This window comes from Denticeps clupeoides, chromosome 9 (genome assembly GCF_900700375.1).
Source record: "Denticeps clupeoides chromosome 9, fDenClu1.1, whole genome shotgun sequence".
NCBI classification, from domain to species: Eukaryota; Metazoa; Chordata; class Actinopteri; order Clupeiformes; family Denticipitidae; genus Denticeps; species Denticeps clupeoides.
This window is the reverse complement of record NC_041715.1, coordinates 3672021-3696452: the sequence shown is the minus strand read 5'-3', so window position 1 is coordinate 3696452 and position 24432 is coordinate 3672021. Positions and strand designations below refer to the sequence as shown.

Sequence of the window (24432 nt, the reverse complement as noted above, 5' to 3'; positions counted from 1 at the left end):
ATTCTGGGTACATTCCTAGCAACTACGTTGCTCCAGTGGACTCCATACAAGCTGAGGAGTGAGTTTCACGCACACACACACACACACACACACACACACACACACACAATGAACAGTGGCATATTGTAACACACAGTATCCTGATATACAATATATGACTGTGTGTAGGTGGTATTTTGGGAAGATTGGTCGTAAGGATGCAGAACGGCAACTGCTGAGTCAAAATAACCCGAGAGGAACATTTCTTATCAGAGAAAGTGAAACAACAAAAGGTCCGTCGCTCTGTCTGTGTGTGTCTGTGTGTCTGTCTGACTGACTGTCTCTCTATCTGTGTGTCTGTCTGTCCAACTGTGTCTTTGTCTGTCTATCTGTGTGTGTGTCTGTCCAACTGTGTCTCAGTTTGTCTGTCTGACTGTGTGTCTGTCTGTCCAACTGTGTCTCTGTCTGTCTCTCTATTTGGGTGTGTCTCTGTCTGTCTGTTTCTCTACCTGTGTGTGTCTCTGTCTGTCTGTCTGTTTCTCTGTGTGTGTCTGTCTGTCTGTCCAACTGTGACTCTGTGCGTCTGTCTGTCTGTCTCTCTATCTGTGTGTGTCTGTCTGTCCAACTGTGGGTCTGTCTGTCTTTCTATCTGTGTATGTGTCTGTCTGTCCAACAGTGTCTCTGTCTGTCTGTCTCTCTATCTCTTTGTGTGTGTGTGTGTCTGTCCAACTGTGTCTCTGTCTGTCTGTCTCTATCCGTGTGTGTCTGTCTGTCCAACTGTGGATCTGTCTGTCTTTCTATCTGTGTATGTGTCTGTCTGTCTGTCTCTCTGTGTGTGTGTCTGTCTGTCTATCGGACTGTTGTCTTTTTCTTTGTTTGTCTCTGTGTGTCTGTCTGTCTGTCTGTCTGTGTGCTCATCGCTATTAGCTCCGCCCCGTTCACCTCGCTGACTATTGATTGGTTGGTTGTTGTCAGGTGCGTACTCTCTCTCTATCCGGGACTGGGACGATGTGAAGGCTGACCATGTGAAGCATTACAAGATCCGCAAGCTGGACAATGATGGATATTACATCACAACACGCACACAGTTCGACACAGTTCAGCAGCTGGTACAGCACTACACAGGTGAGCTACACACACACACACACACACACACACACATACACATCAGTAGCTGTATTTAGTGTAGTAAGTGTGTAACATGTTTGTTATAAATGTGAAACTGCTGCTAAGTAACAAAACCTCCCCCCAATTCTAAACCTCAGGAACCGAAACAACACACACACAGGCAGACGGGCAGCTCTGTTAAGACAGTAGCTCTCTGTATTTTGTCTTATGTCTGCTTCTCACTCTCTGCTTCACTGAAAATAAATGTTTCCGGTCAGTAGCTAATAGGCACACTTGTCTACACACACACACACACAGAACCATTAACACTCAAACTTTACAAAATCACATGTTACATGAATAGGATTAATAGGGATTGAGTTCAACAGCAGTTGTGCAAATCCATCACCATGAGATGCTGGGTAGCAGATTGTTAACCAGCTTGTTAGTACTGGTTGTGTTGTGTGACCTGTAGAATGGGGAAGTTGGCTCCATCAGATCCAGAGGTGATCACATGGTGGTTAGCAGCTTGTTAAGCTGCTTGTTAGAGCTGGTTGTGTTGTGCAGCCTGTACAAGTGGAAGTTTGCTCCATCAGATCCAGCGGTGATGAGATGGTAGTTAGCAGTTTGTTAAGCAGCTTGTTAACCAGCTTGTTAGTGCTGCTTGTGTTGTGCAGCCTGTAGAAGAGGAAATTCGGTCCATTAGAACCAGCGGTGATGAGATGGTGGTTAGCAACTTGTTAACCTGCTTGTTAGTGCTGGTTGTATTGTATGGCCTGTAGAAGGGGAAGTTGGCTCCATCAGATCCAGCGGTGATGAGATGGTAGTTAGCAGTTTGTTAAGCAGCTTGTTAACCAGCTTGTTAGTGCTGCTTGTGTTGTGCAGCCTGTAGAAGAGGAAATTCGGTCCATTAGAACCAGCGGTGATGAGATGGTGGTTAGCAACTTGTTAACCTGCTTGTTAGTGCTGGTTGTATTGTATGGCCTGTAGAAGGGGAAGTTGGCTCCATCAGATCCAGCGGTGATGAGATGGTAGTTAGCAGTTTGTTAAGCAGCTTGTTAACCAGCTTGTTAGTGCTGCTTGTGTTGTGCAGCCTGTAGAAGAGGAAATTCGGTCCATTAGAACCAGCGGTGATGAGATGGTGGTTAGCAACTTGTTAACCTGCTTGTTAGTGCTGGTTGTATTGTATGGCCTGTAGAAGGGGAAGTTGGCTCCATCAGATCCAGCAGTGATGAGATGGTAGTTAGCAGTTTGTTAACCAGCTTGTTAGAGCTGGTTGTGTTGTATGGCCTGTAGAAGGGAAAGTTTGGTCCATCAGAACCAGCGTGATTAGATGGGGGTTAGCAACTTGTTAACCAGCTTCTTAGTGCTAGTTGAAGTGTGTCTGGTAACACACTGTGTTAGATCACTATAATTGTATACTATAATTAATAATAATTTAATCTGTGCATCTTACTCGTTTAAAATACTGTCATAGTATGTCTTTGTTTAGTAATTAGTACTAAATTACTATATTACTTGTTAATTTTTTTAATTACTTAAAAAAAATTAATCCACTTTATTGGAAGCGTTAACAGTTGCTATGAAAGGTGATAAATCTTTATATTATTGACACTTTTCTTTTTCACAAGCTGCTGCTGATAATTTTTTTCAAATATTATATCAATATTATATCAAATATATGACAATATTATTATCAATGTTCAAATATTTAATTCCATTACATGACTGGGAATAATATTATTGAGTAACTCTGTGTGCCCAATATGTGTGAATATGTGTACGTGTGTGAATGGGATGTGTGTTTATGGGTTGTGTGTTAGTGTGTGTGTATGGGTTTTGTGTTAATATGTGTGTGAATGGGATGTGTGTTTATTGGATGTGTGTTAATGTGTGTGTATGGGTTGTGTGTTAATGTATATGTGTTTGATGTTTGTATCTCGTGCTTCTCTCTCACATCTTGTCTTGACTCGTGACATTCAGAGCGTGTGTGTGTATGGATTGTGTGTTAATGTGTCTGTGTTGTACGATGATTGTATCTCGCGTGCCTCTCTCTCACATTTTGTCTTGTCACGTGACGCTCAGAGCGCGCCGCCGGCCTCTGCTGTCGTTTGATTGGCAGCTGTAGGCGGGGCATGCCCAAGCTGGCTGACCTGTCGGTAAAGACGAAGGACGTGTGGGAGATCCCACGGGAGTCCCTGCAGCTCACCAAGAAGCTGGGGAACGGCCAGTTTGGAGAAGTGTGGATGGGTAGGGGCGAAGGAGGGCGGGGCCGTCTCTCCCGCGCCCGTCATCATCACCGCATGCCTCACCATCTCACCACGTCTCCACTCTGTCTCTCATCTATCCGTCTCAGGCACTAACGACGGTCTGTGTTACTTCCTGACCATGCCCTGTCCTAACACCATTCCCCAAACTCTGGGACTGGGGCGGGACGCTTGGGAGATCTCCAGGGACACTCTGCAGTTGACCAGGAAGTTGGGTCAGGGTTGCTTCGGCGACGTGTGGATGGGTGAGACAGTGCTGGAGCTTGCCCCCGTCACTGTTGTCAATGTGGTTCCCAGTGTTCTTCCTGCTGCCCAGTTCAGTCCAAATCTCAGGCAGAATGATAGGATATGTTAGCAGCTCTGGGGATGGGCATAAAGTCCCGTCTGTAGAAGACAACACCTGGAGGTCAGCAGTCTGCTCATGTCAGACAGTGTTTAGTATCATATCAGGACCAGATTTTCCCAGTTCACCTCCTTCTGCTAATCTTCTTCATCTTCTGCTCCACTGCTTGTAATACTACTCCTGCTGTCTGAACTTCCCCCAGAGTTCAGCTGGAATTAACCCGCTGTCTGTCCCCCATCAGTCTTCTACTGTTCTAAATTTCTTCCAATAACCACCTTGTTTTTCATCTTTTTATTAAAAGTTTTATTAAACTGCACTGCAGTGTAAGTGGACTTTCTCAGCGTGTTTGTGCACTCAGGAATGTGGAATGGCACAACTAAAGTGGCAGTGAAGACACTGAAGCCGGGCACCATGTCACCTGAGGCCTTTCTGGACGAGGCTCAGATCATGAAGCGCCTGAGACACGATAAACTGGTCCAACTGTATGCCGTCGTGTCCGAGGAGCCAATTTACATCATCACCGAGTTCATGAGTCAGGGTAAGCATCACACACACACACGCACACACACACACACACAATCCTGGAAATGTAAATGTAAACAATTCTCTGTGTGCATGTGTGCATATGGTAGGAAGCCTGCTGGACTTCCTGAAGGATGGAGATGGTCGAAATCTCAAGCTTCCTCAGCTAGTGGATATGGCAGCGCAGGTACAACACGCACAACTAGGAAAAAATCGGAATGTGATGCTGCAGTGAAACCAAGCAGCACTCAAACACACCACTGCCTCCTAATGTGTGTGTGTTTGTTTGTTTGTGTATGTGTGTGTGTGTAGATTGCAGCAGGCATGGCCTACATAGAGAGGATGAACTACATCCATAGAGACCTGAGAGCTGCAAACATCCTGGTGGGCGACAACCTGGTGTGCAAAATTGCCGACTTTGGCCTTGCAAGGCTCATTGAGGACAACGAGTACACAGCACGGCAGGGTGGGCAATATATAGTTATAGTTGAAAGCTTCTCTTCTTCTGCTTTAAACTTACTTTTTGCTTTAAAAGTGCAGTACACAAGTCTTTCAGGTTGAAATGTCCCACCTGAGGGGAGAAGATCCACGTCGAAGGCCCCACCCCTGGTGACCTGAAACAGTAAACTGTACCTGATCTGTGCCGGCTGCTCTATATATACCATTCCGGGTTAAGATGAATGAGTTCCTCACACTGAACGTGTGTGGAGACAACATGCAGATGTGCTCCAGTTTTGCACTGACGGCTTTGCGTGGTGAGACAGGAGGCGATGTTCAGAAGAAGTTGTGTCGTTTACTGAGATTTCTAGGGGTCCTCCGACAGGAAGATGTGCATAGCTTTCTGATGAAACCCTGTCACCATCGGTTACAAAATCTCACACGGCACACTGAAGCCACTTCTTCAAAGAAAACTAACTTCGTAGGGGGTGTAAGGGTGAACATGGCTGGAGGGTTGGGTTAGTGGTTCGGAGCGGATGACTTGGCACCCTAATTGAATAAAGTGTTTGCTTTTTATGACAGGAAGCATGAAGCAGCCAACAGAACAACTTCCTGCAGAAATGACTGTCTAACGCTGTGTGTGTGTGTGTGTGGGTGTGAATTCTCAATTGGAGGTTAATAGAGGACAGAACAGGAAGAGGTGCCACCCAAAGCTTTAGTTATAAAAAACGCGCTGAATCGCCACTTGTTTTGGTGGCACAAAACATGAGCTATGACTCGGCCCTCATTTTCTCCATCTTAATCTTCTTATGAGCCCTGGTTGTGGTTTAAGGACACGATTAGCCATACCCAGCTCAGGTGGAGGGCTGGGCACTACGGTAAAACTAGTGTCTGGATTTTGTCTCCGAACAACAGGAGCCAAGTTCCCCATTAAGTGGACAGCGCCGGAGGCGGCTTTGTTTGGGAAGTTCACCATCAAATCAGACGTGTGGTCTTTCGGCATCCTGCTGACTGAACTTATTACCAAGGGACGCGTCCCCTACCCAGGTACATGAAGTTGAGCGTTACTGTCATTTCAGCCACGTACATGTTTGACGGTATAACCTGGTGCTGCGCGTAACATTTAAACCAAGTTACGTACCAGGCCGCGACGGAGAAGGGGGCAATAAATAATGTGTGTGTGTGCAGGTATGAATAACCGCGAGGTCCTGGAGCAGGTGGAGCGCGGGTACCGGATGCAGTCCCCGCCCGGGTGCCCGGCGTCGCTGCACGACCTCATGCTGCAGTGCTGGAGGGGCGAGCCCGAGGAGCGGCACACGTTCGAGTATCTGCAGGGCTTCCTGGAGGACTACTTCACCTCCACTGAGCCCCAGTACCAACCTGGAGAGAACCTGTGAAGATCTCGCACACACACACACCACCACACAGACACACAAACAGAAGACCTGTGCCTTACACAAGTATGACGCAGTGTAATGAGTTTCTTGGGGGGTGCACCCTTCAAAGAGAAGCTAACAGTGAACTGCTAACCGTTAGCTTTAAGTGTTAAAATGCTACTGTAAGTGGTGAATGGAATGCTAACAGTTAGCATTAAATGTTGTCCTTTAATGCTAGCGTTAGCACGGAGCATTCAGTTCTGTTTTTTGTTGCTCAGGAAGGAGTGTATATACTGTACCTGTTCATCACCGTTCTTACCAGCGCATCTCAGCTTTTACACACTCAGTTGCACCTGGACCCGGGTCTGCATCGTATTTAACAACTCCATACGTCTGAATGTTCTTTATGTTTCTGTGGACCAGTGGTTTTTCTATGATCCCCCACTTTGAGTGGGTGACGCCGTTGGATGTCAAACAATTGTGGGCCCATCACTTTGCATTGTCAGCAGCAGAAAGCTTAAATGTATTGATATGAATAAAATTGTTTCCACGTGAGCCCTCTGGCCAGCCAGTATATGACGAGTTAAGGCAGAAATAGGCTTGCTGCTGACTACGCGCATAGTTGTACGCACATTTACATTTACAGCATTTATCAGACGCCCTTATCCAGAGCGACTTACAATCAGTAGTTACAGGGACAGTCAGGGTTAAGTGTCTTGCTCAGGGACACAATGGTAGTAATTGGTTTATGGGCGTGTGTGTTAACCACTAGGTTACTACCACGTATCCTGTGTTATTCGCGTCGGTTTTTGTGCAGGGACACAGATGCGCTAACTTTTTTCTATATGGCCAGTGATGCGAGATCTGCACTCAACAGTGTCTGATTTTAAGATAGAGGTATTCCTTCATTTGGGTGGTAGTAGCCTAGTGGTTAACACACTCACCTATGAACCAGACGACCCAGGTTCAAATCCCACTTACTACCATTGTGTCCCTGAGCAAGACACTTAACCCTGAGTGTCTGCAGGGGGCACTGTCCCTATAACTACTAATTGTAAGTCGCTCTGGATAAGGGTGTCTGATAAATGCTGTAAATGTAAATGTTAATTTGTTTGGTTTGTGGCCTCGACATGGACCCCTAGTGGTAAGGAGTAGACACTACAGATGACAATGCACAGTACGGACGCAAGTATATCAGTACAAACGGTAACAACGCAACTGTGTACGGATACGCATACGCAGCTCACAGCAAGTATGTTTCTGCCAGTAATCCAGCTGAGTTGTCACAAGCGAGAAATAATGATTGGTTGGCACTCTGCTCCTCAAATGCCACATATGTGTTGGACTAAAGTCGGTTTTACAACAAACATGGCCCCACATACTACCATTGTGTCTCTGAGCAAGAGTGTCTCCAGGAGGACTGTCCAAGTCACTACTGGATCGGGGAGGCTGGTAAATATTGTAAATGTACAAAGAAACACTCACTCATACACAACCCGCTGATAAGACCACTGCAAAGACATACTCTTAGATGGTCAAACCACCTGGTCCACCAGTTCAACCAGCTGAAGATGGACATGCTGTTGAGATCTGGACGACAGGCAGAGAGACTGTGTGTGTTGCAGCCTCAGACTCTTGGCATCGGACGGTAGCAGAAATCTCTCCTGCTTAGTGGTGGAACTCTTTTCATTGTTGCTGTGATATTATCTGCTCCTCTGCATACACACAACTACTCACATTTACGCACACCGCAAACACACTCCTCTCAGCGCTTTGTTTGAAGGATGTGCTTTACTCAGTGTGGGCAGTAGATGGCAGTAGAGACCAAGAGTCCACACACACAAGTTGAACGTCTTAGTATAACGTGTTATTAAAAGTGAAGTGATTGTCACTTGTGATACACAGCAGCACAGCACACGGTACACACAGTGAAATTTGTCCTCTGCATTTAACCCATCACCCTTGGTAAGCAGTGGCCACCATGACAGGCGCCCGGGGAGCAGTGTGTGGGGACGGTGCTTTGCTCAGTGGCACCTCAGTGGCACCTTGGTGGGCCGGGATTCGAATCGGCAACCTATTACAACAAGTCTGCATCTTTGGAAGAGATGCAGTTTTATTTGTGAGCACCTCAAACTCATTTAGTGAGAACATTGGTCCCCTGTCCGAAGATAAAAAAAAAAGAAAATAAAAGAAAACACAGGGCAATTTCTTCCCTTTGTAATAATCCTGCGTCAAAAGGAAGCGCTGCCTCACTCGAGTACAGCTCAGCTGCCCACTTCTGCAAGCCGACGCCCAGTTTCCCTCACCATGAGGGTGTGGTAACCGGCGGTAACAGACAGTGTGAACTTCTATCCTGCCAAACCAAGCAGGAAGAAACTAGTGAAACGGCGCGTCACCCAGTCCCATGACCACATGTGATCTCGGCAGGGACAGAGTGTGGAGAAGGTACCTTGACCAAGGTGACCTCGCTGGCAGCTTCCTTCACTGCTGGAGTCATCGGTGTGTATTGTTTCTGGTCTGGATTTTATGTGGAATAAAGCAGAAGACAACGTCTGGTTTAGGTAGCCTGTCCCATGTTGTCCCAAAGAGGAATCGGTTTGCATCTGGACATTTCTGAAATTTTTGTCCCATTTGACCGACCACGAATGGTCAGACACCTTCCCTGCAGATGCATCTGAGCACTTTTACTCCGCAGACACACACTGTGCCAGGGTTCGGGTCATGAACACACTGCCAAGGGGCAGCTCTGCTGGAGTGCATTCATGATGCTGTATTTGTTTGATTATTAATATTTGCCTCATTTGACAGGCTCCAGGTCAGTTACCCAGTGTTCATTGCAGCTGTGACATTTGTAAGTCGCTCTGGATAACAACAACAACAACAGCAACAACATTGATTTCTTATATAGCCCATTATCACACACAGTATGTCTCAATGGGCTTTAACAGACCCTACAGCTGACCCCCCACACTTGACCCTTCTGCGCACAAGGAAAAACTCCACACAAAAAAAAGAAAGGAAGAAACATTGGGAAGGATTGATACAGAGAGGGTAGAGTGAGCCTGCAAGTGGTGTCAGAGCAGGGTTGGTGATTGTCCATTAAGAGAAATAGGCCTACTGTTGTACAGATGGAGAAGCCCAAAGTGTAGTCCAGTGTCATGGTGTACATAACGTGTCCATTATGAGGCTACTGGTCCATTTGAAGATCCCTGAAGCTTCAGTTGTTACGGTGGTGGTGGCTGTGGTGACCCTCTGGTTCGTTTCATGCTAAGTCCTAAGTCTCTTCACTGGAGTCTGCCATCAGTAGTCAGGCCATAAATATAAATGGAAGTGCTTTAAATATCAATCATTTGGTTGAGTAGGGCCCGATCTGTAAAGACCACTAGCTTAATAACTCAATTTATTTTTATAAATATGTGTGAGGCCTTTTCAATCTAATTCTTCCCGATAAAGGAAGGTTTCAGCTTGCGTCCAGTGACTCAGCTGTTCTAACATCTAACGGAAGTCCATTAAACCACGTAGTCTCCAAACAGTGAAGAGTCTACATGAATGCTTTCCTAGTAACGTGTGAGAATGCAGTTGCCGGTGGTCACCTCACAGTGTCCCCTGTCCCCAGAGTTCATGTGAGGCCGTGCAGAAGTGAGCCAGAACATCTGCAGACGCTAGAGCGCGTAAGAAAACTCCAACTCCCACAATCCCGCGGTGCAGAACAGACCCCAGGCCAACTACGGAGTCCCGGATGCGCCTGTGCGCGAGGCACGTCTGCAGCTCGCCTCGGAATTGCGGAGGGCGCGAGGCGCGCGTCCGCTTCTTCATCCCGCCCGTTCCCGGCGCCCCACCATCGCTCCGCCATCGCTCCATCCGCAGACTCTACTCCCGCGTTCCCGTCCAGCGCCTCCTCCCGCTCCTCCTCCTCCTCCTCCTCCTCCTCTTCCTCCGTGCGCCCAGATGCGACCGTGAGCTCGGGGAGCTCGGGCAGAGGGACGGCGGGGTCTCGGTGGGATGAGGGGACGATGCAGCCCGGTGAGTGCGTGCGTGCGTGCGTGCGTGCGTGCGCGCGTCTTTATCACTGTCGACGCGTTTATAACCTCGTCGTCGCCGTTCGGCGTGCGCCGCGCGCTCCGGGCTTCCCGCGCGCAACGGCGACTCCAATGCGTCTTTTTCAGGCGCGCGCGGCGCGGCGCGGCAGCGACACCCGATCTCCCGCCGCCGATTATCGACGATCACAACGTCACCACGCCGATCGGCCGCGTTAACGTGTCCGAGCGGGGCGCGCGCGCGCGCGCGCGAGAGAGAGAAACGCACGGGTGTTTGTGTTTGTCCGCACGCACGCACGCACGCACACGCACACGCACGCGCCGCGAGCTCAGTGGCGTCCGCGCGCTGCCCCGCGCACACATGGTGGCGGAATGCAAACGATTCCGGTGTTTTAGAGCGGATGTCGGTTGATGCAGCGGGTTGTCATGGCAACAACCTCGCATTCGCACGTTATTTATTTAGTGTGATGCGCTCGTGCGCGTTCCGTACGGTCCGAGCTGCTGTGTTTATCTAGGTGTGTGTGTGTGTGTGTGTGTGTCTGCATGCAGACTCACTTATTTAAACACACATTGTGGGTATGTTTATCATATGATTGTGAACGTGTGTGTGTGTGTGTGTGTGTGTGAGGCTTTTCTTGTGGTCCTCTGATCTGACAGCTCTCATCTCCATGGTGACCTGCATTAAAGCCAGAACAGCTGGAGTCTCCTGATTGGTTGAGACAGACCTTGACTACAATGACAGCAGGGTGTATATGTGAGCTTACACACTCTTTTCACAAGCACATATAGATGCTGCATTACACACACACACACACACGCACTGCTGTCCAATCAGAACAATGCAGATTGTCTCTGCACTCCTCTTACAATTACTGCACCTTCTCATCTTCTTCCTCTCCCTCTCTCTCTCTCTCTCCGTCTCCCTCCATCTCTCTCTCTCTCTCTCTCTCTCCCTTATTCTCTCATTCGCTCTCTCTCTCTCTCTCTCCCTTATTCTCTCATTCTCTCTCTCTCTCTCTCTCTCTCTGCCTCCATCCATCTCTCTTTCTCTCAGTCTCTCTCTCCCTTGCTCTCGCTGTCTCTCTCTCTCTTTCTCTGGCCGGTTACAGCTGGTTTCTGTAGACTGTGGAGAAGCTTTAACCTTTGAACCTGGAATTGGGGGGTGTGGGGGGAGGTGTAGTCATGCTGCTTTCTCTGACTGTTCTGCACTCTTGGTGTGTGTGTGTGTGTGTGTGTGTGTGCGTGTCTACCTGCCTGCTTTCAGTTCACACTAACAAGCCGACTCTAACCAGGGAGACAGAATCAGCTCAATTATTAAAGAGACAAACACACACACACACACACACACACACACACCGAGCAAGAGAAACAAAACCGACACAGTGAGCACCTGCTGTAATAAGTGTGTAACATGTATGTTATAAATGTCATTATAATATGTAATAGTTCTAATTCTACTCGAAATCGTGACATCAGGAACCTAAAGAACATGCACACACACACATGATGAATGTAAAAATGTGACCTTCATCAGGAATAATGAGATTTGTGGAGGAAGATTCACTGCTGATGTCGGGTGTTTCAGTTCCACTCGGTGCTTAATGGCGCCATAAACAGAAACCCTGACTTTTCCTGGAGTTGGGGACATGGTGGAACACGTGACTTTAGTTTTTTTGGGTTGAGGCTTTGCTCATCTGCAGCAGTGTGACTGAAAGTCTTCTGTCGCGTTGTGGTGCTGATGGAAGTCAAGTACCTTCTGCAGGTTCTAGCATAGCAGAGAACCAGCTAGATCATTTACACACATCATCCCATAAATCATACAAATCCCACCACGAAACAAATCAGAGGTACATGGACACGTGTCACCCCTACCTGACCCCAAATTTCACAGGTCTCCAGACACTCCGGCCAATCAGAGCAGAGCTCAAGGCAGCTCTGGGCAGGCTGATCAGCAGGCCTGGCTGTATGACTATTGGAATTTTTGTAACATGAATTCATTTTGCCATAACAGCGTTGTTCATGCTTCGTCATGTGGCCGTCCTGTAAACTGCGGCTCTGCACTCCAGGACCGGTGGGATTCTCCAGACTGTCTGGACTGAAATGTCAGAATTGAGACTCTGGTTGGGAAGCAGTGGTGTGTATAGTGGGAATTTTTATGTCCCATCGTCACATTTTTTTATTTTATTTTCAAACCGCGCCACCAATCTTCACCAACCATACATGTTATTCATTTAAATAATACTCTTTGGGGAGTAATGTCGAGATCGGCGTCAGTACTGGTATAGACAAGATCATCAACAGACTCAGCATCGGGATCATGCGGGGAGAGTGATATGAACCTTATTTTTTCTACTGCCTTGCAACACCATGTGCAAAGCATCATGGGTATTAGGGGTCACCTATGTGTTCTAAAGTGAAGTGATTGTCACATGTGATACACAGCAGCACTGCACACAGTGAAATTTGTCCTCCCCTAACCCATCACCCTGAGTGAGCAGTGGGCAGCCATGACAGGCGCCCGGGGACGGTGCTTTGCTCAGTGGCACCTCAATGGCACCTTGGCAGATCGGGATTCGAACCGACAACCTTCTGATTACGGGCCAGCTCCCTTAACCGCTAGGCCACCACTGCACCTATGAACACACTCGCCTATAAACCTGAAATCCCAGGTTCAAACCCCACTTAATACCATCGCGGCCCTGAGCAAGACACTTAACCCTGAGTGTCTCCAGGGGGGGACTGTCCCTGTAACTACTGATTGTAAGTCGCTCTGGGTAAGGGCGTCTGGTACACCATTTCAAATGCAGTGTGTGAGGCCATGTCTAGCCCTGTATGTAACGCTGTGTGTGAGGTAGAGCTGAATGATTTATCAAAATCACAAATGACAACTGAAATCGCAATTGTGTGCTTGAATGGGATTTCATAATTGCAATGCGATTATTCTTGTAACCCCTGACTGACCCGGAAGTTCTCCAGCGCTACAGTTCAGTTAATTTGCATACAAAGCTAACAGTTTAGCTTCTAGATACAGGGATATTCCACCTGGAGACACTCAAGGTTAAAGGCATGTGTACTGTGTATAAGGTCTGCGTATTGCTGCGTGTAAGGCCATGTGTAACGCCACGTGCAATTCTGTGTATAAGGCCTGCGGCTGTTTCCCTACCTGCTAGGCCACCACTGCCCCAGCATTGTAACGCTGTGTATAAGGCAATATGTAACGCAAAATGTAAGGTCATGTGTTACACTGCATGTAAGGCTGTGCATAGCGCTGTTTGTAAGGCTGTGTGTAACGCTATCCTTAAGGGCATGTGTAACACTACTTACGGCCATGTGCAACACTCTATTTAAGGGTACGTGTAACACAGCATGTAAGACTGTGCGTAGCACTGTGTAAGGCCAATGTGTAATGCTATATGTATGGCCGTGCGTAACACTGTGTATTAGGTTATGTGTAGCGCTGTGTATAAGGCTATTTATAACACTGTTTATAACACTATATGTAAGGGCCTGTGTAACACTGCGTATAAGGCTATGTGTAGCACTGTGTAAGGCCATGTGTAATGCTGTCTATAAGGCCATGTGTAACGCTATATGTAAGGCTGTGTGCAACACTATGTATAGGGCATTGTGTAACGCTCTATTTAAGGGCACGTGTAACACTGTATAAGGTTATGTGTAGCGCTGTGTAAGGCCCATGTGTAACGCTGTGTATGAGGTCATGTGGAGCGCTATATGTAAGAGGGTGTGTAACACTGCCTATAAGGCTATTTGTAGTGCTGTGTAAGACCCATGTGTAACACTATATGTAAGGGCATGTGTAACACTGCATAAAAGGCTATGCATAGCGCTGTGTAAGGCCCATGTGTAACACTGCATATACGGGCATGTGTAGCGCTGTGTAAGGCCCATGTGTAACGCTATATGTAAGGGCATGGGTAGCACTGCATGTAAGGCTATGTGTAGCTCAGTGTAAGACCCATTTGCAATGCTGTGTATAAGGCAGTGTATAATGCTATGCGTAAGGGCATGTGTAACACTGCCCATGAGGTTATTTGTAATGCTGTGTATAAGGCTGTTTGTAACACTATATGTAATGGCCTGTGTAACACTGCGTATAAGGCTATGTGTAGCGCTGTGTAAGGTCCATGTATAGCGCAGTGTAAGGCCCATGTGTAACACTGTGTATAAGGCTGTTTGTACCACTATATCTAAGGGCGTGTGTAACACTGCGTTTTAAGGCTATGCATTGTGTTGTGTACGGCCCATGTGTAACATTTACATTTAACATTTAAGGCATTTGGCAGACGCCCTTATTCAGAGCGACTTACAATGTGCTTTCAAGTTACCATCGATGAAGAGATCAATTCTGGTTCACTTGGACCCCCAACTATGAATACAGCTGTGTAACGCTGTGTATGAGGCCGTGTGTAGCGCTATATGTAAGAGCGTGTGTAACACTGCATAAAAGGCTATGCATAGCGCTGTGTAAGGCCCATGTGTAACACTGCATATACAGGCATGTGTAGCGCTGTGTAAGGCCCATGTGTAACGCTATATGTAAGGGCATGTGTAGTACTGCCTATAAGGCTATGTGTAGCTCCGTGTAAGGCCCATATGTAATGCTGTGTATAAGGCAGTGTGTAGTGCTATGCATAAGGGCATGTGTAACACTGCGTATGAGGCTATTTGTAGTGCTGTGTATAAGGCCAATTGTAACACTATATGTAAGGGTGTGTGTAACACTGTGTAAGGCCCAGGTGTAGCGTTGTGTATAAGGATATTTGTAATGCTATGTGTAAGGGCGTGTGTAACGGCGTGTGTAACACTGCGTATAAGGTTATGTGTAGCACTGTGTAAGACCCATGTGTAATGCTGTGTATAAGGCCGTGTGTACTGCTATGTGTAAGGCCCATGTGTAATGCTTTATGTAAGGGCATGTGTAACACTGCGTATAAGGTTATGTGCAGGACCGTGTAAGGCCCATGTGTAATGCTGTGTATAAGGTCGTTTGTAACGTTCTGTGTAAGGCCCATGTGTTACACTGCATATAAGGCTATGTGTAATAGTGTCTGTAAGGCAGTGACCTCGTCTGCCTCGATGATGCCCCGTTCCCTTCGTTTTTATTACTTCTGATGAAGTTTCTGTTTCTAATCAGCTCTTTTTGGAGGAATTTTCAGCCTGTTGTTTGTCAGGGTGTACACTGTATGTATACACACACGCACACACACAGACTATTCAGGAGAAATAGAGCTAACAAACACGAATCAGCTCCACTCTACATGCGCGTGTGTGTGCGTGTGTGTGTGCGCGTGTGTGCGCGTCCATCGGCGTTTCCTTGGGAGAGCAAAGCTGGTTTGGGTAAACTGTCCCATTGCCATGGCAACTCCACATCCGGTGTTTGGATGTGTTCTGTTCCCGTGGCAACGCTGGAAACGCACAGGTGAAGAAGAAGCGGTGGCCGCGCTCGGCGACGTCGGAGGACCAGCCACTGGCAGCAACAACAAAAAAGAATAAACACAGAAAAATAAAAACACAAAAATACAAGGCTGAGTAGAACTGACATAATAAAAACGATGTCGTGATTAACAAGTTACTGTTGTTCTCTTACTCTGTCTGTACATGTCTTATTCTCTGGGTTTTTTTTTTATTCATCTCTGCTTTCTCTGCTGTCTCTGGCTCTGTACCAGGTTCAGGCTGTTTTCTCTCTCTCCCTCTCCCTCGCTCTCTCTCTGTCCGTCTCCTCTCTCTCTCCCATCTCGCGCCCTCCCTCGCTCGCTCTCCCTGTCTTCTGGAAGTTAATGAGCCTTGCTCCCCCTGGGGAACACACACTTCCTCTGCCAGGGAGAGAGGAGGAGGAGGAGGGAGATAAGAGGAGAGGGAGGGAGGGAGGGAGGGAGGGAGAGAGAGATGGATGGATGTTTCTCACTCTGGGAGGGTGAGACGGGGAGGAGGATGGAGGGAATCTGACTGTAAAGAGAAACAGACGCTGTTTTCACTGCTTCCAAAAATCTGCTCTGTGTGTGTGTGTGAGAGAGAGAGAGAGAGAACGATGCAATGCATATGCTGTTGTGAGAAACATATTGTGCTTGTGTGTGTGGTTGTGTGTGTGTGGAAGGGAGGGGGCATTGTTGTTGGAACAGCCTCCCTGCTGCAGCGTCTCCCACAGCAACTGTAGGCCAGGAAGTCAGGGCTGCTGCAGAGAGGCTTCAAGGTCTTAATCTGTGTGTGTGTGTGTGTGTGTGTGTTATGTGCTGTACTGTGTATGTTATGTGGATTAGAGGACTGAAATACCTGTTGTATGTGTGTGTGTTGGTGTTTGTGTAATATCTGTGTGTAAGGAGCATAAGAAATTGAAGCTCAGTGTGTGTGTGTGTGTGTGTGTTTGAGTGTGTGGTATTCTAACGCTCATGATGAAGATCATGTGGAATTTCCTGCAGCTGGATTTGGAGGGGAGGAGGGAGGATAGGAGGGGTGATAGAAAGGGGCGGAGCAACAGCACAGGGGACTGTGCAGAGGGCCGCGTGTGTGTGTTTGTGTGTGTGTGTGTGTGTGTGTGTGTGTGATGACAGCTGCATTTCTGCAGACTGTCACTGTGTGTCTCAGTGGACCCCATGACCCACTTCTCTCCCACCCTCTCTCTCTCTCTCTCTCTCTCTTTCTCTCCCTCTCTCTCTCTCTCTCTGGCTCGCTCTCTCTCCCCTGTCTCCTGCTCTGTCAGGGCTGCTGTATCTTAGCAACAACTGCACTCCTGCCAGAGCCAATGTGTGCAACACCTACACACACACAGACCTAAAACCACACACACACCTATGCACTGTAACACAAAGTAAGCCACATTGTGCATGTCACTGTGTGTGTGTGTGTGTGTGTGCGTGAATGAGCATTTACTCGTGCCAATCAGGTTGCTGCAGGAACCCGGCTGAAATTTGGCACATACGCGCCACACAGTTCAGGTGTGAGTTAGACAGTGTTGATTAGTGTTGATGTACAGCATGCGTTGGTCACCGTTCTCACCACCCAACTGAACCGAGCAGTAAATCTCCGACTCACACCCTGATGGCACGGTGCCTTCGATCAGTTGTCACCGTTCTCATCAGTCAGATGAATGACGGACCGCCCGGGCCTAGAATAGTGTACAACCCTGAACAAAAGCTGTGTGGTGATGCCTTGTTCTCTCTCGTAGGTTCGCCAGTCGCCATGGACACAGCAGCAGAGCAGGTAAGATCTCAAATTCAAAGTGTAGTGATTGTCACTTGTGATACACAGCACACGGTGCACACAGTGACATTTGTCCTCGGTATTTAACCACCACCCTTGGTGAGCAGTGGGCAGCCATGACAGGCGCCCGGGGAGCAGTGTGTGGGGACGGGGCTTTGCTCAGTGGCACCTTGGCAGATCGGGATTCGAACCGGCAACCTTCTGATTACGGGGCCGCTTCCTTAACCGCTAGGCCACCACTGCCCCCACTGAAGATGTCACCGTGCTGTGTGTAAGGCTGCGCTAATGTAGATGCCGGTGGTTTTGTGGTCGCTTGTCATCTGGTGTTGATCTATTTCTGTTTTTTCTTGTTTCATTCTTCAGGTGGTCGTCTTGGGGCTCTGAGATAGAAAACACACGGTCAAACACACACAGAACGTTCTAAATACACACACACACACACACACACACACACTTCTATGAGTAGTGTCCCTGAACAGCAGACTTCTCTTGGTGTGTGTGTTCCGTGTGCTGGAGTGGAGGAGCAGGAGGGTGTGGAGCCGGAGGGGTGGGGCAGTGAGGGTGGAGCCGTGGTGGGCGGCAGTTCGTTAAGCCCTGCCCCTTCCACCTCTGCACTACAGTACCAGTTCTACCCCACCTACCCCCTTGCCAATGGCCTGCGCAACCATGAGGATCAGCTGCCCGCCTGCCAGCCGACGGGTTCTGAGACGCTTGTTCTGTCAGGACAGGTGCACGCACACCTGTCCCTCACAGACACACACACTGTGCCCCCCCCTGCAAACGCATTGACACATGCAGCCGCTGATTCTGAGATGGACTCGCACACACCTACCCCCACCAATGTCCCTAACGCAGCCCCGTCCCGCACACGACCACATCCTGCTCCACCCTCCACACCCGTGGAACCGAACCCTCTCCATGACCAGGGACACACACCTTTCCCAGCTGCTCTGGACAGTGACAGGAAGTACAGACTGCGTAGCTCTGGACGTCCTCGCTTCCCAAGCCGCCTGCGGAAGTCCAGCCGCTTGCGCCGGGGGCCGAGTGAGGAGCACGACCGGAGGACGGAGAGGGAGGAGCAGGATGGAGGGACAAGAGAGGACGCCCTCCCTGTCGCGCCCCACAAGCCTCTTTCTGTTCCTCTGCTCCCCGCTGCCTCCTCCTGCCTGCCGGCTCCAGAGGGTTCCGCGCCACGCAGACGGAGAGGCCGATTCGTGGGCATGCGGCGCATCGTGGTAAAAGTTCCCAGAATTCCGGTGCACCTGAGTCGCCGGCAGAAGAGCTACAAGATCTCATCCCTGGATCCAGGGTCTGGGATTGCACGTCGCGAGTCCACGGGAGGTTTGAGCTGTGATGGCGGGGAGGGGGAGGGGTCCGTACGAGAGCCAACGGCACTGCTACGGATGAAGAACAACGGGAAAAGTGTCATGGTGATGTTTCCGCCTGGAGAGCTGCCGGTCATCCTCAAACGTCGTCGGGGGCGACCACCAAAACAAGCCCCACCCGGTCAGCCGGACCTGAAGGAGACCAGGGCAGCTGCAGCAGCCATTGCGGCCGGCGGAGGCACCGGGGACGGACAGAAGAAACCGAGGCGCAGGAGACGCGTGAAGCTGCCTTCGCCGCAGCCCTGCTACGCCAGCGAGACCAACGACGTGCGTGCCGAGTACAGCGACGTCCTGTCCAAACTCGCCTTCCTCACGCACCAGCCCCCGCCCACGGCGCGCTGTTCCCCTCCTCGCTGCTGGACCCCCACCCTGCCCGAGAGCGCTCACGCCCCGCCCGAAAACCCGGGCCTACCTGCACTGCTGCAGCGGCTCTCGGGCTTCCGCAGGAGAGGTGGCAGGGGGGGCGGCGTGGGCAGCCGGGGAGGGGGCGTGGCGGGAGGAAGAGTCGACGCCCACAAGAGTTCCTTTAGTGACTTCTTTGAGATGATTGGGAAAAAAAGAAAACCTCCACCCTCTGAGCTCGGAGTGGCACGCAAGAGAGGGAAAGGTGGGGGGGTCGGAGGTGGTGGTGGGCTGGGTCGTTTGGAAATGGCCGAACAAGCCGGCAGAGGAGCAGATAAGCCACCGCGCAAGCGGAGATCACGCAAGAATGGAGCTCTGAAGGGGGTGTGCGGAGAGGCCGGCACACAGGACTGGGCCAATGGAAGCGCGTCCTGGTCTGGGAAAGGGACTCTAGAAAGAGACCGAGTGAGTGTGTTTCATGGCCACCCCTTCTCCTGCAGCGAGGTTGGGGGTAAAGGCGGCCTGTACTCAAGTTCTGGGGTGCGGAGTGGTGCGGTCGGGGAGGAGTCACAGGGGCTTTTTGCCGGATATTTCCGCTCCCTGTTGGACTCTGACGACTCGTCTGACCTGCTGGACATTTCCAGTCACTCTGGTCGGAAACTCTCCCAGTTTGATGGTTCACCCCACCGCTGGTCACCAGCCTTCCCAAAACACAGCCCTAAAGGTACAGCAGCACCTGCAGAGGGGGGGCAAGGTGCCCAGCACCCTCCAAGCAACAGTTGTGCAGCCAGACCCCCCTATTCCTATAGCCAAACGTCCCCTCCCACTCCGGCCTTTCCCAAAAGTCCCGCTCTGTCCCTGTCCCGCTCCCCCAGCTCGCCACACCCAGCAGGGAGCTACAGCACCTTCTCCAGCAGCTACAGCGGGGGCACACACACATCAACGGGTGGAGGCAGTGCCACCTTCCAGCCCCCACAGCGGATCGGCGACTCCAGTTTTGGGTTTGGTTTGAAAAACCCCTCTGGCTCCCCGTCCAGCCAGTGCCAGATGGGTTATTCCAGCTATTCGGCCCAAGCTAAACGTGGCTATGGCGGTTACAGCAGTCCGGCCCATACCACCCAGGGTCCAGCCTCCCCAGGAGGGGGATATGTAACAGGGACCAAGGTCAGCCCATTCACCTCCTCCTCCAGCTGCTCTCCTCCTGAGGGGTGTCGACAGTACTCCTCCACCCAGTGGGGTTTCCAGTCAGGGTGGGGGGCAATGCAGTTCCACACTTACCCAGAACACAGTGGGTCCTTGGTAACACCTGAGTCTAAGGATATCCTGGACATCTCAAATTACACACCTCAAAAGGCCAAGCAGCGTCCATGCTCAGACACCCTGTCTGAATCGTCCTCAGACTCCTCCCACATGGGAGGGGTGGGTGCTAACAAACCAAAGGACATGTTGGTGGTGGGGCCAGAGGGCCAGTCCAGCCTATCAAGTCTGGAGAAGCTAATGATGGACTGGAACGAGAACTCTGCAGGCCCCTCCTACAACTGGAGCCAAAATGTGCTTTTCCAGGGTGGAGCCAAGCCTGGTAGGGGGCGCAGAAAAAGGACAGACACCCATCAAGCAGAAAGGGAGGGGTGCTCTACCATTACAGGACCTATGGGGTCTCCTGCTAGTCCGTCCTCTCAAGGGTCTGCCCCAAAACGAGGTGGTGTTGGAGGGCGGGGCTCTAGGGGGGCCAGAATTGGGCGGAGTGGATACTCGTCCTGCCAACGAGAGCATCCTCCCACCCCTAAACAGCAACAGAAACCCCCGTCAGGAAGCGTGTTTCAGGAAACCCTGGACTACTACAGCGGAGACAGCAGCAGTCTATCGCCTCTGAGCCATGCCCCAGAGCCCTGTGAATACCCCTCTCCCTATTCAGGCCACGCCTCCACACCCTCCTCTGACGAACGATTTGCTCAAATCTACCCTAGTGACTCTGCCTCTCTGTCCCCTGGTCTGTCAGCACAGCCAGACACCCTGAAGCCGTACCCCAAATCGGCCCAGACCCCTCATTCATTCTGCTCCACCTCCAGGGCATTTAGCCCCACCCTCTCCCCCAATCCCCGCCTTTTGACACAATGTGGCTCCACCCCCAGTAAAGAGCAGTTTTCCCAGTATGACTCTCCCAGCTACAGTAGCTCCCCCTGCTGGTACAGCTCCCATAGCTATGAGGACCCCCGAACCCCGCCGAAAAGAGACTTACCAATCATGAGCCCTGGACTGAGGGTGCCACCACCAGCACCTTACCCCTCCCCCATGCACCGAGGCCACACCCACACAGCATGTGACACAGAGGATTTGGGGTACCCGCAGGGTGGGGTTTTGTGCCAGTTGCTGGACCAGCCCAGCGACGAGAGTTTCACGGTCACCAGCCTGTAGAGTCGCCATGGTAACAGGTGAGCTGCTTAATTCTTATTACACAAATGAAACCTGCCCATATATTTTTTAAAGGATTATTAAAGGAACATATTTTAATCATGGTATGTACCCTGATATAGTTCAACTTCTGGGATATTGATCTGGTCAGTGAAATGAAATTAACAACAGATTCACTAAAGGGGCGACAATGAGACACCTCCATAAAAAAGGGATGTGGAGGCCACAGACATTTTTCCTCCTTTACGGTAGTTTCGCATTCGACTAGGGTCAGTGTTGCCAATGATAGCACAAGGCGATACCGGAACCCTACAGAGGTTGCACAGGCAAATTAAATACGTGCCATTGCCGGCTTTGCTGTGTCTCCCATTTTTAAGGTCATGGAGGAGATTCCAGGAGACTCTCGCAGAGCTGGGAATGGCCTGGTGTCTGCTCCTTTGTGGAAGGAGGGATAGGATGAGTGCTGCCAGAGCCCTATAAAGTGGCCTCCAACATGCCACTGGTGTGACCATCTCTGACCCAACCATTAAAATCATTAGGAACAGATTTCATGAGGGTGGCCTGAGGGCCCAACATGCTCACTGCCCAGCACCGTGGAGCTCGACTGGCATTTTCCGGAGAACACCAGAATCAGAAGGTCCAGCACTGGCAGGTTTACACTGAGATCATGTGACAGATGTTAAATGGCCTTTGAAATGGAGGCCTTTAAGAAATATTTTTTTAAAACATTTGAAAACCTTTGAAGTCCAACACTAATATATATGTGTGTGTGTGTGTGTGCTTGTGTGTGTGTGTGTGTGTGTGTGTGTGTGTGTGTGTGTGTGTGTGTGTGTGTGTGTGTATATATATATATATATATATATATATGAAAGTGAAGTGATTGTCACACGTGATACACAGCAGCACAGCACACAGTGCACACAGTGAAATTTGTCCTCTGCATTTAACCCATCACCCTGAGTGAGCAGTGGGCAGCCATGACAAGCGCCCGGAGAGCAGTGTGTGGGGACGGTGCTTTGCACAGTGGCACCTCAGTGGTACCTTGGCAGATCGGGATTCGAACCAGCAACCTTCTGACTATGGGGCCGCTTACTTAACCACTAGGCCACCACTGCCCCTTTTTTATATATATATGGGGAATTGTTATGTTATATATGGGGAATTGTAATTGTTATGGGGAATTGTTATGTGTTAGACGAATGAGAATATATATATATATAGATAGATAGATAGATAGATAGATAGATAGATGCAGAGTCCACAACTCTGCATCCAGAGTTGTGGACTAACCGTTAATGTGGACAAATTTAATTACAAAAAAAAATTGTAATCCGGGGCAGCGTTGGTCTGGGGAGGCATATTCACGCACAGACCTGTACAGGAGAGATGATGGCACCCTGACTGTCCACAGGAAACGGGAGAGGTGACCACCACATTTACACTAACATTTACAGCATTTAGCAGACGCCCTTATCCAGAGCGACTTACAATCAGTAGTTACAGGGACAGTCCCCCCTGGAGACACTCAGGGTTAAGTGTTTTGCTCAGGGACACGATGGTAGTAAGTGGTAAGTTTGAACCTGGGTTTTCTGGTTTATAGGCAAGCGTGTTACCCGCTAGGCTACTACCCCCCTGTTACCAGGTTAAATAAGTCATGTCCTGATTAACACTCTGAACCTTCTCTCTCTCTCTCTATCTCTCTCCGTCTCACTCAGGTAAAGTGGACTCCGCCCTGTCAGACATTTTTATGACTTTTTATGGAGAAATAAAGAGACTATAAGAGAAACAGTTTAACTCTCTCCTTCTCCAGCAGTGACAATCAACACACTCACATCAGACATTTACTTTTTTACACCACACACACACACACACACACTCCTACTCAACACACATATACAACATGAGCAAAACGCACAGTGAAATATTTGTACGCTCATAACTTCATAAACACACAGTGGCGCTCCTTCTCTTCAGTTCAGTTTGGGGGAGGGGTTTGGAGGCAACAGGATGAATGTGTTGAAGAGGAGGAGCCAGACAGGACGCTGCCCCACCCTGTTCTGTGTCCAGGTATGTGCTCTGTCTGTCTTCTTCTAGTAAAAGGCTTTAGCATCACGACTTCCAACATTTACCCTGCCTCCCTCTTTCTGCCTCGCAGCATCCTGGGTTCTGTCACCGGAGAGACTCGAAAGAACCTCCATCCTCCGAGCCTACACCCATCCTGAAGCCGTTGCCCTGGCCACACCCTCCGAAACCAGCATTTGTACATAAGACACACCCACAGCGTCATTTTGGATGTGGATCTTGGGAAGCGCAGAGGAATGTTTTATAAACTCTAACGAGGTGATACAGAAACGTGACTTCACACTGCTGCTTATTGGACACTTAAACACGCCCATCAGGGGGTGTGTCCTACTGTCAAGTCATTAACGAAGGGTGGGGTCTGTATGGGCCCTCCTTCTGCTCTGCTGTGATTGGTCTACGGCATGGTATCCCCACCCTTCTACATTCTGTCCCTGTGTTTACATCACTTCCTCTCAGGAGAAATGGACATGAGAGTTGGGCGCCGCCTGCAGGGGGAGGGACCTTTTTTTCTGTCGTTCTTTCTTTCACCTCTCCTGTTCTCTTCGTTCTCTCCGTGGTTTGCTGTGTTGTGCTGCTCTGTGGTGATTATTGTTGTGTCTGTTCCACTCAGTGACTATTTAAATACACGACCCTTCGCCACTGCTTACACTCGGCCTCCAAACTTCATTCAGCGCCAGAGAGAGTGTGGGCGTGTGCGGCGCGTTGACAAAGCGTGGAACCTTGAGCGTGCGTGTTTTGGTGGATTATGCACCGACCATCTGAAGAATGTGGTTTAGGACGGTCAGTCAGGACTGTGTGTGTGTGTGTGTGTGTGTGGATTACAACGCCCCCCCCCCCCTTATATTCTATCTCAGACCCCCAACACCCCTCCCCCCACGAGTCATTTCCTCCTCCCTGGCGCAGTGTCACCATGGTTACCATTGA

General features: G+C 49.7%; 2 protein-coding genes across 7 annotated transcripts in view; both read left to right on the top strand.

The window, feature by feature from the left end:
• yrk (Yes-related kinase) overlaps window positions 1-6587 on the top strand; it is a 10579-nt gene extending 3992 nt beyond the window's left edge. For 3 of the 5 annotated variants that reach the window (XM_028990718.1, XM_028990719.1, XM_028990716.1), the window contains 9 exons: window positions 1-58; window positions 169-272; window positions 955-1104; window positions 3172-3336; window positions 4055-4234; window positions 4329-4405; window positions 4531-4684; window positions 5572-5703; window positions 5845-6587. The exon at window positions 1-58 is cut by the window's left edge and continues 41 nt beyond it. In XM_028990718.1, coding sequence (XP_028846551.1) covers window positions 1-58; window positions 169-272; window positions 955-1104; window positions 3172-3336; window positions 4055-4234; window positions 4329-4405; window positions 4531-4684; window positions 5572-5703; window positions 5845-6053 — 1229 coding nt within the window. In that variant the 3' untranslated portion in view covers window positions 6054-6587. Of the gene's footprint in view, window positions 59-168; window positions 273-954; window positions 1105-3171; window positions 3337-3442; window positions 3599-4054; window positions 4235-4328; window positions 4406-4530; window positions 4685-5571; window positions 5704-5844 lie in introns of all 5 variants that reach the window. The other 2 variants (XM_028990717.1, XM_028990721.1) reach the window with 2 other exon arrangements.
• Window positions 6588-9754: 3167 nt separating this feature from the next.
• ahdc1 (AT hook, DNA binding motif, containing 1) lies at window positions 9755-24156 on the top strand. Of its 2 annotated transcripts, XR_003750813.1 has the most exons (5): window positions 9755-10055; window positions 17253-17287; window positions 17651-21446; window positions 23142-23493; window positions 23582-24156. XR_003750813.1 is itself a non-coding variant. In XM_028991845.1 (4 exons), the coding sequence occupies exon 3, from the start codon at window positions 17746-17748 to the stop codon at window positions 21427-21429; it is 3684 nt and encodes a 1227-aa protein (XP_028847678.1). In that variant the 5' UTR covers window positions 9755-10055; window positions 17253-17287; window positions 17651-17745; the 3' UTR covers window positions 21430-21446; window positions 21804-22250. The 2 variants fall into 2 exon arrangements, 1 of the variants encoding a protein (XP_028847678.1); XM_028991845.1 differs by lacking the exons at window positions 23142-23493; window positions 23582-24156 and adding an exon at window positions 21804-22250.
• The last annotated feature ends 276 nt before the right edge of the window (window positions 24157-24432 follow it).